Source organism: Trichosurus vulpecula, chromosome 1 (assembly GCF_011100635.1).
Source record: "Trichosurus vulpecula isolate mTriVul1 chromosome 1, mTriVul1.pri, whole genome shotgun sequence".
NCBI classification, from domain to species: Eukaryota; Metazoa; Chordata; class Mammalia; order Diprotodontia; family Phalangeridae; genus Trichosurus; species Trichosurus vulpecula.
The window spans coordinates 400,163,017-400,176,698 of NC_050573.1; the positions used below are offsets into that span (position 1 = coordinate 400,163,017).

Consider the following 13,682-nt stretch of genomic DNA (forward strand, 5'->3'; position numbering starts at 1 on the left):
TCCATCTTCCAAATTCTTCCGCTCCCTCCAAGCATTTTTTCAGAAGCTTCTATCCATTAGCATTAATTAAACCCATAGGTGACTGCCTCTCACTCACCTGCTCGCCCTTTGGGGCTTCCTGCGCCTGCGCGCCACATCTTTCGGGCTGCCTGGGACGAAACGCGCCCCTCCCCTTGGGCCGCTTGGGACTTGACTCCTCCCCCACCCCAGCGACGCGAGGCCTCAGCCAGGAGACGCGCCCTTCGCGACTGGTTGCCCCTAACAACAGGAGGACGCGGGCCCGCTCCGCCAAACGGATCTCCCTAGCCCGCAGGTGCTCGCAGTCCAGGGGAGCGGGCGGAGCCATGTCGGACATAGTGTGCAGGTGGTTAAACCAGGAGGTGAAGCTGTCCCGGACAGTGAGTGAGTAACGGGCCGGGGGCCGAGTGGGGCTGGAGAGGGAGGGAGAAACCCATTCCTCCACGGACTTGAAGGATGGAAGGGCGGGCAGCCCGCCCCGGGTTTTTGGTGCACAGGAAGGCCCAGGTAACGGCCCCCGTGGCTCTAGAGCTGGAAGGGACCTTTGGAATATTTTCTTCGAGGTCATCTAGTTCAGTCTCCTCCATTTAACGGATGAAGAAACTGAGGACCAAAGACGGTTAAGTGACTTCCTGGAGACCCCACGGGTAGTCAGCATCGTAGGTGATCCGACTGTAGAAAGGGTCTTTTCACCTTTTTAGAGTGCCCTTTTGCAGTCTGAAGCCTATGGGACCCTTTCTCAGAATAATGTTATTAATACACAAGACAAAATGCAGAAGTTTACAAAGGAAGACAACGGATATCGAAACTTTTTTTTTTTTTAAGTTCACAGACTTGAGGTTAAGAACTCTTGCCCAGGGCCTAGGGCTGGCCCCCTTAGCTCTTTCCCTCAGTTGCCCTTGACATCTCAGCCCACCATGGGGCTGACATCATTGACACCTCTTTTTCCAACTCCCATTCTAATGTACTGCCTTGTTAATGTAATTAAGATTTCACAGGATTTCATGTCATAAGGAATTTCTTTTCTCATTTGAGTAAAAAGAGTTTATGAATGACTCTTTTACAAGCCTGGAGAGAGGAAAATGCCAGGCATTAAAAAATACTTGAAGGATATCTTACATCATAAATTTAGAACTGGAAAGGACATTAGAAGTTATCTTGTCCAGCCCCTTTGTTTTAAAGTTAAGGAAACCAAGGGCCAGAGAGATTACATTATTTGATGGGCACAAGTTTACACAGGTGGTAAGTAGTAAAGTAAGAATTCAAACCCAAGTCTTCTTGATTCAAATTTAGCTTTCTTGACATTGACTTCTGCCTGTGATCACCTAGAGATCACCAAGATCCTTGCCTTGTGTTAGATACTTTTCCCCAGCGGTATACACATAACTCAGTGCCAATTTCAGGGCTGATGTGGGTACTGATGATGATAATGGTGATGATGGCAACAAAGACTCACATTTATAAAGCATTTTAAGGTTTCCGAAGTGCTTTATATATTCATTATCTAATTGGATTCTCACAGCACCATTGTGAGGTAGGTGCGATTATGATCACTATTTTCCATTTGCCCATTGTCACATAGCTAATAGGATAATGCCTTCTTTTATTACAAGTCCAACACCCTATCCGCTACCCAACCTTACTTTTCCTACATCATTGTTAGAGATTGCTGTTCAAAATTTGTCCCTGAAGTGTGACGGTAAGGAGTTTTACACTTAATTTTTCCTGGGCTAAATTTCCCCAACTGTAAAATAAGGAGGTTGGACTAGAATCAGGGAAACCTTCAGCCTTGAGGCCACACATGGCCTTCTAGGTCCTTGGGTGCAACCTTTTGACCGAGTCCAAGTTTTACAGAACAAATCCAAGGGATTTGTTCTGTGAAGTTTGGATTCAGTCAAAGGGCCAAATATGAGGACCTACCCCTGGACTAGAGGGTCCTCCAGGTGCCTTCCAGCTTTTAATCCTGTGATCTAATTTAATCGTGTAATCTAAGGGCAATGGCCTTAAATTGGAATTACCCCTCACCTGCTAGATCCTGCAAACTGGTATTTTAGACCTCCAGACTTCTATATCTTTGTGACGAAAGATGCAGTTAATTTCTGTGATGATCTAACAGCCTTAATGCCCTAATCCCATTACAGAGTGAACCTCACCTGCTGGCAGACTTGTATGACACTGTGGTGTTCTCACAGCGATGTGCCTCCTCGATCACCCTGGCTTGGTTTGTCCCCATTGTTTCGGCAAAGAGTTCATTATACATTGGTGCCATTTTATCTCTTGACTTTTGCTGAAGAGATCTATCAGTCTGTTCGTGCTATGGTACCAGCTTGCTGGAACTTTTAATAGCATTGGATTCTACGAGTTAGTAGTTATGGTGCAATTCCATCTTAAGGCCATTTCTCCAAAATGAATCATGGCCTTAGAGATAAGCTAGTCCAATTTTGTGGACAGGAAAATTGTGCCCAAAAGAAATTAAGTGCCACAAAGGTTGGCTTTCACACAGTAGTGACAAGTTTTCAGTGTCACTGGGTTTTCAAAAAACAGATTGCATTCTGTAGCAGAAACTTGATACTACTCCTTTACCAAGCACCCATCTCTTACATGGAGATGTAACAGGCAAAACTGACTACTCAGCTCTGTTGTGGTCCCACTGTGGATCTTATTGTCTCCCCAAAATATATTGTTAATAGGTAATATCTGGTATCTTTTACTCACTCAAAAACTTCCTCTTCTTTCATTATGTAAGCAAAATGCAATGTTGAATTATTAATTTAGACTTCCCTTTAGTAAAATTATTACCAGATTGTTTAGCCTAAAGTGGCGTATTTATTTGCTCAGTAAAAACCATTTGCTCAAGAGTCTCCAGGGCTCAATTACAGATTGAAACACTTAAAAATAGATATAAAATTAATAAAAATAAGCAGAAGAGTAGCACCATTATAATTTTAATCAATTTTGGTAATGCCAACTTGAAAAAAGAGTATTTTTTTTAAAGTTTAGAAGACCACAGCTCTTCAAGAAAACATCCTAAAGACATAAGCTGTTAATGGAAAATTCCCAGCTTATGCTTCCCTGCAGTATAAACCTGTTGCTTGTTAGCAGAAATACCCTAACCTAATATAATCCTAGGAACCCCATGTACTCTCACCATGTACTACATAAAATCTTTCCGTCTTAACTGCTTGGACGGTATATTGAGAAAGAGACAAACTCCAAGAGAACCAAACTGTAGACTTATGTAGTGCTTTTCAGACTAAAGTTATACCTTGAGTTGTACTTGGAAACAGACATCAGTGGAAAATATAAACAAATGGTACAGTGTTTTCCTTGCTGTTAAAATAAATAATTATATAGGCCATTCTGTGCTACATACATTAAAACTTTTATATGATTTAAAAGAAAATGAACAATTATGTTCAAGATAAACTCGAAGCAAAAAAAATATCTAATTTTCCAAATGTAATAAAGACAGCTTTATTGCTTATAGAGTCATGAAGGTTTTTACAAGAACTTACTTTTTTCCCCCAAATGTACTTTTTTTTATACAGGATTCTTTTTTGTTAATGGTTGAACCATGGAAGGATATTAAGAAATTAACTCTTAGATTACTTCTTTCTTTAACTCTTTTCAATGGTAGTCCATATGCTACCCTCATGTAGTACAGTGTGGGATTTATGTAGTGATGGATAACTTGTTTTGCTAAAGACATTTCCTTGGTCAGAACTACAGGGATTCAGTCATAGAGCAATGCTTTCACTTCACATTGCATACTGGTTCCCAGTTGGAAAGAAAAATGAGAGGTTGATTGTGATGGTATTTCTTAGGAAAATATACAAACCATTAGCCTGGATATCAGGTCCCAATCTGTAAAATGAGATAATTGAACTAGACAATCTCTTAGTCACATCTAAATTCTCTAATCCAGTGGTAATCCTGGAGATTTGCTAAAATATAGGAGACAAAATATGAATGAGATATGTTTCTCTGTTGCCTCAGTGACTCCAATTCTGCTTTGGTGAATGTTGGCTGGCTAGAAAGAGTCAAGAGTTGAGTCAATCATATTTTTCTGCATGTCCCAAGAATCATAGAATTTGAAGAACAAAATCTATTTGGAGAGAAAATGAAATCAAGGGATCCCTAACTGATGATACTCAACACCCTCTTAATCTTTATTATACTCAGTATTTTCCTCTTCATGACATTGTAAATTTGGCATCTAGCACCTTCATATGCCAGTTAAAACAAGAATTATGGAGATGGGGCCCAAATAGGTCCCAACATAGGAAAATCCAAACTTATTCAAGAGTCTGGCACTGAGAGCTGAGATGAACCAACTACTTTATGCACATCCATTAAACTAAAAATATTTAGCAAGTTAAATGTAACAATAATTCCTTCCAGAAAATAATCTAAGAGATAAAATAGTTAATGTAACATGAAAGGATAATCTTAGCATAAGCTGTATTTGAGATTTAAGCAATTCTTTTACAACAGAAAAGAACACATGGATAATAATACTGCCAGTAAGGTTTTGTATGAATCTTAATGCTTTTCTCATTTTTCCCCCAAGAATATGACTTGTATCTTCTTACTCAAGGAGCAGTCATTCAATCAATTTTTGTTGTTATTCAGTAGTGTCTGAGTCTTCATGAGTGCCTGAGGCCAGATTTGAACTCGGGAAGATGAGTCTCCCTGACTCTAGGCCTGGTGCTGTATCCGCTGTGCCACCTAGCAGCGTTTAGTTAATATGCCTACTGGTACAATACACAGTACTAGATACTTGGAAAAATATTAAGTTAAATCTAGCCCTCTACCCTTAAAGATTTTACAGTCTCCTAGGGATTGAGTTAAAAAAATTTAGTTTAGATAATTGGGAGCCCTCTCAATTCCATCTAGCATACAGACCAACTTAAATATAAAGAATTCCAAAAGACTGTCAAACTGTTTTTAACTAGAATATGTTGCTTTTAAATAGTTTTGTTGTGCAGACTTATGATATTCAATGGATGCCAATATTAGTATTAGAAAATATAATATAATACTTTTTATTTCTTATAGGTCACAGATGTTAAGTGTTTGTCCAGGCTTTGTCGAAATTATCAAATGGTATTTATTCAAAGGAAACAATACATAGTAAAACTTCCAAATAGTTTCCCCATACCATACCCCACCTGTGGATGCTTTCATAGTGTAGCATAGGATTGTTCCCCGTCTTAGATTAATATTGTTGGATAATCTAAAAGACACCTAAAGTCAGAGAATTTTAGAGATATAAATAACCTTTGAGCTAAACCTTTTCTCTTAAATATTTTAGGAAACTGAGGCCCAGAGAGGTTAAGGAACTTGCTCAAGCTTAATTAGTGTCAGAACCAGGTCTAGACCTGAGTCTTCTGATATCCAGAATAGGGTTTTTGATAGACCACAACCCTTACTTGTCTCAAATTTCATACATCATGTTCATCAGAAAATTTATTCTTTTTGGTATCAACATAACAGTCTGATTTCATTATTCTCTGCATAACTTGGCACCATTGTGCTTCATTGGAGTGTGGCTCAGAGTGAGTAGGAGTTGAGGCCATGAGTCTAAGAGCACCTAGGCATTGTGCAAATCAAGATCAGACTATTCAGATCTTTAGTTTAATAAAACTAGAAGAAGAGGAATGGTGAGCAGTCCCATGAAATAAGGCAATGAGGTAGCATTTGAAATTTAATGCCAGATATTGAGGCTTTTTGTAAACTATGTTAAATGCTTGAAAGGGATAGGTTATCAAAGTTGATGGTTTCAGTCTCATACTAGAGAAAAAATTAAAATAGAACTAAATCTGTTTTTCAAGTGGGATTAGACACAGGCTAGATCTTGCTGAATGTTAATCTTTTAATAGAGCCATCTAAATTATAGAGTATTGTTGTTTTGTCATTTTCAGTCTTGTCTGAGTCTTTGTGAACTTATCTGGGGTTTTTCTTTCCCCCTCAAACAGGGTTAATTGATTTGCTCAGGTTCACACAGCTATTAAGTGTCTGAAACCAGATTTGAAATCAGGAAAGTGAGTCTTCCAGACTCCAGGCTTGGCAGTCTATCCACGGTGCCACCTAGTTGCCCCAAATTATAGAGTAGTGTCTGAATTTTATTGGGTTTTAAATATTTTTCCATTGAACAGTGAAGGGAGGATGAGAGGGAAGGAGGAAATTTGGAACTCAAAATGTTAAAAAAGAAAAAGAATGTTAAAATTGTTTTTCCATGTAATTTTGGGAAAAAATAAAATATTAAATCTTTAAAATTTTCTACATTGTGAATGATAGAGGAATATAAATGTGTTGTCTTTATAATAAAGCTGTAAGAATCAAGGCCTCTCCAAAAATATAATCTCTTGTCTATTGAGGCACATATACTGAGTTCCATATGACTAGAAACCTTTATGCAGAGCCTGATTAACAACTTGTCTGGAATGCTCTGGAAGGTTTTTCCTGAGTCAGTCAGTAAGTCACTAAGTACTTATTAAGCACCAACTGTATGCCAGGCCCCCTATTAAGCATTGGAGATAAAAAGGATAGTTTAATTTGGGGGAATTTGGTAGGGAGCTGGACTAGAAAGTCTTTTAAATATATTTCATACTTTTAAGATTCCCTGACCATCTCAGTAAAATTAAAGGACATAACGGCTTCCTAGGAGGGCCACATTGCTACATGAGTCAGTACAGCTCAGCTGTCACCATAACATAGTAACAAATTGAGCCTTGGTGCATGATAGCACTAGGACAGAGTTCTCTGTGTTATAGAAGTCTTTCTATTGTCTGGATTCCAAACTTTCTGTAGTGAAATGATCCAAGGGCGCCTCCTCCCTGTCCCAGGCCTAAATGAAAAGGTAAAATCTGACCCATCTATGTGTATGTTTGGAGTGGAAACTTTTACTACATACACACACATACGCACATGTACACACATACATGTATATCCTATATATACATATGACATGTATAGATTAATGACATACAGATATACAATAGAAGGAAGCATAATTATTTGAGGATTAAAATGAAATAGAATGTTAAGTACAATAAGAGGATCTTTATTAGTTTTGGGATAAGAGGAGAATTGGTTAGCTATTGGACCATTGCCTTTTTTCTCTTGCAAAGAGAATTCTTGTTGGACTGAACAAAAGCAGTTATGAGGTAGGAGAAACCCAAAGTAAGTGCGAAGGGAGTAAGACCAAATTTAACTACTGCTACCTCAGTAAATTCAAATTATTGGGCTGGTACAAAATCTAATGAATCTTGGAAAAGGACTAGAGAAGGGCCTATATTGGCCCATTTTCAAGAAAGGGAAATGAGTGGAGTCTATAAACTATAGGTAAGTGGGCTTAATTTTGTGTCTAGGAACAATTCTAGAGCATATTAAATGGATATGTAGCACCTGAGGACACCCTTGTACTCACATTCCAAAAGATCTAGCCCAGGTTCAAGGTACTTTGTGGGTCCACACTTAAAAAAGAAAAAAGGCTACTTTTAAAGGTCAACCAGAGGACACAGCTCCTAGGAAAGTCTTTCTAGGATGTAGCATAGAAAGAAAGACAATCATACAATATTATTTCTATAAACTTGGGACATATTCTTCCATAAATAGTCACACTGTCAGGAGGAAGAGTGGTCACACATAATGAGCATTCATGAAAATGCATACCTCATGTGGGGAGCATGTGGCCGGGGTATACATTTGGAAACATACATCAGTAGGGAGCGTGCATGGCCATGGTGCATATGTAAATAATATATGTGATCAGAGCACATGAGGAGTGCATGGATAGAGAACATCTGTGGCCAGAGAGCATGTGGGACGGGGAATTAAACAGGCAGCCCATGTTTTGGGGCAATGGTCTTTCCCTGGTCCTACTGGGCCTCCTCTACATGAGTCATTTGTGATGTGCAGTTCCTGCTACAGAGGTGGCATGGCATGTGATTGCTTCTGAGTGTTGCTCTCTGATGGTCTCATGGTATCTGCCTGATGACGATGTTTGCAGCCACTGAGCACAAGATTCTCTCTGCTTTTTGTTTCTCCTGACTTAGGCAGGAGTCTTCTTCAGCTTAAAGGCTAATCCAGGTGGTCACCAAGCTAGGGAAGAATCTATAGCTGCTTTTATTCTCTTAGAAAGAATGTCTGTGACTCTCCAGAACTTTGGCTATGATAGATTTTTCCCCTCCAAAAGGAGAATCTTTGTCTGAGGGTTCTAAGCAAGATCTTTGTAACACAGAATGACCAGTTATTAAGTAGTACTTGCAGGTATTAAATCAATTTTTTAAACCTTACCTTCTAGGTCACCAAGGGTGGTGTCTTCATCTTAAGATCCTTAAATAATAATAATTAGTAACATTTGTATGGTGCTTACTATGTGCCAGGCACTGTGCTAAGTACTTTAAAATGATCTCATTTTATGAGAGGTAGCGGATATTCTTATCCCTCGTTTACAGATAAGGAAACCGAAGCAAACAGAGATAAAGTGACTTGCCTAAAGGTCTGAGGCATAGTTAGAAAATCCTAATATTACCTGCTAAGATTATCAATCAGATGGCCAAACTTCATCTGGTCAGCATAATTTTAGGGACTGCTCTTTTAGCAAACTTACAAGGATTGCGTATATCCAAGGGCCTCCCAGTTTTTTAACTCTGAATTTCTTTTTGGTCTCCCATGCAAATGAATTTAAAGGAAAAAGAGAAAAAGCCCCAAGGCAGAGAGCCATCTCAAGGCACTATCCTCCACTTCAATTCTGTGTTCCAAAATTTTGACTTTGTTTTGTGTATGTGTTTAGCAATGAATTTTTTTTAGCTCTTCCCTACTGATGCTTTGTAAACACACAGAAAGGCAACCTGGGATCATTAAAAGCCAGTATGTCTTTACTAGGACATTCTAGGTATGCCAGAATGTCAGACTCACCGTAGTTCCTATTGTGATAGGGTAGGTCAGGGTAATGCTGTAGTGAGTGTCTCTTGCTATTCATGTGGACAAGCTGGAAAGATGTTGATTACAGGATAATACTGTTAGATTCAAAACTACTTGAATGGCAGGCTCCAAAGAATAGCCATTAATTGCATGGATGAAAGTTTTTAGTGCAGTGCCACAAGGATCTACCTTTGCCCTTGTGCACGCTTGTAAGTGGAAGATGTAGAAGGCGCACCTGTTAGATTCACAGGTGACCTGTTACTGGGAGAGATAGTGGATACATTGGATGATGACGTTGAGATTCTAAAAAGCTGACGAATGGCCAAATTGCATAAGATGAAATTGAAGATAGATCAATGCAAAATTACATACTTGGGTTTAAAAAATCCACTTCACAAATATGAGATGAAAATTGTATGGCTAGATAGCAGTTCCTGGAAAATTATCTTGGAGTCATAATGAACTGGAAATACATCAGTTTGCCAAGGTAGTCAAGCAAATGACGGTATCCTAAACTTCACTGAGAAACGTGGTATTCAGAACTATTCAGAAAAGAATTATTCTCCTTTTATTATGCCCTGGACTGAGTAATGGGATATCTGAGCAATATGTTCACTTCTGGGAACTGAATTTTAGGAAGCATATTGATAAGCTTGTATTTTGAGAAGAGACAACCAGGATGGTAAGGGAATGGGTAAACCTACCATAGGAGATTTAAGGAAATTGGAATGTTTGAGAAAGGAAAGACAGTGAGAGACTGATAGTTTTGAGCATTTGAAGAGATACTATCTTATGGAATAAGGATGCTACTTGGTCATAGAAATTAGAACTAGAGATAACATATGCACCTCTCAATGATTCAGATTTCAGCTGTATATATAGAGAACCTCTTGACACTTAGGGCTGTCCCAATTGGAATCAGTTGTCTCCCTTCACTGCTTTTGAGGTCTTTGAGTGGAACCAGGTAACACTTTTCTGTAATGTTGTAGAAGGGTCTTATTGGACAAGATGGACCTCTGAGATCCCTGTCAATTCTGATATTCTGTGTTAGTATCTGGTTATATTTTCACATCTCATTTCTTGCCAGTGTAGTCACTTATTTAACGCTTATTTAACCCTTGTACCAGGGTATTGTTATCTAGAATAAGAAATATTATTAGAGAAGAGATTTCTGACAAATTTTGATCTATAGCACAGATTCTATGTAAGACTTTTCATCACATCAATAGGATTCAATATGCAACTTTCAAGATGTTTCTCTTTGAACTTATATTAAAATACTAAAAAGGACTTGGAGAAAAATGCATACTGACATTGAGTCTCTAAGGTATTATCTCATTCTAGTAAGGAATGTTGAACCTTACAGTGCCCCAGACATGCTAGCAAAAGTTAATGAAGTGGTTAGAGATGTACAACCCATCAACATGTGGCAATGAGAGAAAAAAGGATACAGGCTGACAAAGAAATGCCTCTAGTCCATTGTGTTCATGATTCAGAAATCATGGTTATTACGAATACACGTAACAAGTTAAAAGAAACTGGTACTAACAATGAAGAAAACTTTTTTGGTAAAAGGTATGGAAATAATTTGGGACAGAGCTCCTTTGCCTTTTGATTATATTTTGCAGAAATTTTAAATTTTGCAGTAAGTCTATCATGTCATATATACTAGTGAATAGTCTGTAAACATTCATTGAGCACATACACCTATTATTAAGCACACACTATGTGCTAAGCACTGGGGATGCAAATAAGAAAAAGACAGTCCCTGTCCTCAAGGAGCTCACAATCTAATGGAGAAAGGCAGTACACAAAAGGAAGCTGGAAAACAGGATGGGGATGACCAGATGGCACCCAGCCCAGAGGCATGATGAAAACCAAACAGAGCAGCTGTTTGAAGAAAGACACTCAGTGGGAAAAATCTGAGCCCTCAATAAGGGAGGCCTTGGGAAGATTTCATTGCTCTGCCCTCCAGCCTTCCAATCAGAGAGAACAAGCAGAGAGTACTGACACAGTGCTGAGAATCAGAGACACAGAAAGTAATGTGGTGAGACACTCTTCACTACATTTTAGGAAAGACAGATGACCAAAAAAGCAGGTTGATATCAGTTTTTTTTTTCCAGAAAGCAGATCCCATTCTATGTCCAGGTATTAGTTTCTATTCAGTTCTATAGCCTATGCCATCTGCAACTATGAGTTGATTCCACAGTTGCACATGGAGAATAAAATATAATAAATTATTGTCACTCCGCTATCCAGTAAACTCCAGTGGCTTCCTATTGCCTCTGGAATCAAATCTAAAAACCTCTGTTTAGCTATTAAAGTCCTCTATAACCTGGTCCCCTCATACCTATCAAGTTTTCTTATACCTTATCCCCTCTGTAGTTCAGTAACTCTGGTCTGCTAAGGGCTCCTCCCACAAGATATTCCATCTGGCAGCTCTGGATATTTTCACTGGGTATCCCACATGCCTGGAACTCACACTTGCATCACTCCTACCCTCTGCCCTACTTCCTTCAAATTTCATCTGACATCCCACCTTCTGCCAGATGTCTTTCTCAGTATTCCTTAATGTCAGTGCCTTCTCCCTGAGGTTATCTCCAATTTATCCTGTATGTGCCTTCTTTTCCTTTTTTTATGTCACCCTTCATTAGATTAAAAAGAGACTTTTTATCCCCAGTACTTAGCCAAGTACCTGACACCTGTAGGTGCTTAATAAATGCATAATTACTTGACTGATCACTGCATTTGATGCTAGACAACCAAAGTAACATAGTAAAATTCCGTAAATATTTTAGTATGCATGCCTTTGTTTTTAACTCTAGCATTATAATCATAAAATATCAGAAGTGACTCTAGAGATCATCTAATTCACTTCTTCATGTTACAAATGATTAAACTGAGGTAGAAAGAAATGAAATGTTATCCAGCGATTCAGGTGCAGAGCCAAAGCTGAAATACAGGTCACCCGAGTGGATATCCTATAGCTAATTTGTTCTTCTTCCACTTTATGTGGAACCCAAGGGGTGCTGTGGGCTGTGTTTGACACTATTCCTGAGGGTCAGGCACTGTCAGTCAAAAGCTCATCCCAACCTGCTGCAAGTACTGCCTAACACTGACATTCTGGAGTAACTTCCAATCTCGGACTGCTTAACTGCCCCCATTGTGGGTCGTAACATTTATTTCAATAACCCAGTTCTCACTTCCCATCTCTACTAGGGAAACTTCTACCCCCTTCTCTTCTGTCTGCACTAACCATCCCCTCTCTTTTCCTAATTACCCTAGTAATTAGGAGAGAGGTGGGGAGAAAGAGAGAGAGAGAGAGAGAGAGAGAGAGAGAGAGAGAGAGAGAGAGAGAGAGAGAGAGAGGATAGATAAATAATAAAATAATTAGAATAAATGTTTGACTGAAGTAATAAAAGTCACCATAACAAAACAGTAGCAATGAGGCTTGGTTTTAACTCTCATTTACTTGCACATATAGCCACAAAGTTTGATCTCCCCATGCCAAGCCACCTCATTCCATCCCATAAGCATAGTCAGCATCCCTGGAAGGGGAGAATGCACTCCTGGTTTACTTATAATAAGATCAATTCTTGTCCCCTCAGCAGGGCACACAGCTTTTACATGGACCTTGGAGTCATTTGTCCCCAGGAACTCAGTTCACTGAAGCCTCTCTAACAAGAGCTCTGATCTCATGTTATCTCTCACTTCTCTTATTTTTGCACTTATGTTCCTGTCTCTGCTGCTGATCCCAATCAAAGACTATACTCAGCTGCAGCCTACTCATGTAAGTCAAGCATGGGTAAAAGAATCCATCCATGCTGTGCCCAGATAGCTACATCCTGGCATTCATAAGTTTAGCATCCACAGCAGCAAAGGGGAATTGATATGATTTGGTTACCTTTTTTTTCCCAAAATTCTGCCATCTGCTCTCTCCCTACCCGTCTATTCCCATGATGACAGGTCTACGAGCATGCTTCCTCCTCAGTCCCAGCCTTTGCCACATTCTCTAGCACATATGGACAGAGGTGGTTGGGAGTAGGCCTGCTCCCAGATGTGCTTGCCCTGTCTTTAGGCAGGGCAAGTTGGAGAGTGGTAGGGCAAAGGGAGGAAGAGTCCTGTATTAGAGCACAGTTGTCTTTTTGTTTTCCTTTTTTGTATTTTGGTTCCTGGAAGATGGGTTATTATTTATCAAAAAACTATTTTTTATAACTCAATGAATTAAAGATTTTTTAATTTTGATTTGTGTGAACTTGAGAGTGTTATATGTGTTATGCTCACTATTTTAAAATATCTTAATCTTTTAAAAAAATCAGGTCCAAAGGCACTGGAAAAGGATTTTTCTAATGGCTTCCTACTTGGTGAACTTCTGCACAAACATGAACTTCAGGATGATTTCCCCCAATTTTCAGAAGGCAGGTAAGGATGCTTCTGCACTGACTGCTCTTACTGGTTGGAATCCCATGAGGCTGTGAAGCCAGAATGGAAAAAGGACAAACAAGTGTTCCCTAGAGGCTGCAAGGGGATGTGCCTGCCCCGAATTCTACTGAGCTTCTGAAAAGTTTCAGGAAATAGCTTCGTGGTTATTGCCATGCTTTTCAGCTTGGAGGTTGAGAAATTGGCCTGGGAGTGAGGAGGGAATGTGAAAGGAAGACTGATGATTCATGGTGCAACTAGGGTTTCTTGTAAGTGCCATTGGGATTGCCAGCCATAGAGTAGTGTGTGTGATC

At 39.3% G+C, this 13,682-nt stretch overlaps 1 protein-coding gene across 1 annotated transcript in view; it reads left to right on the forward strand.

Annotated features, from left to right (window-relative positions):
* The first annotated feature begins 344 nt into the window (after window positions 1-344).
* SPEF2 (sperm flagellar 2) overlaps window positions 345-13,682 on the forward strand; it is a 212,752-nt gene continuing 199,414 nt past the window's right edge. Inside the window, exons 1-3 of the mRNA XM_036746413.1 lie at window positions 345-398; window positions 2,160-2,280; window positions 13,269-13,371. Coding sequence (XP_036602308.1) covers window positions 345-398; window positions 2,160-2,280; window positions 13,269-13,371 — 278 coding nt within the window. The remainder of the gene's footprint in view (window positions 399-2,159; window positions 2,281-13,268; window positions 13,372-13,682) is intronic.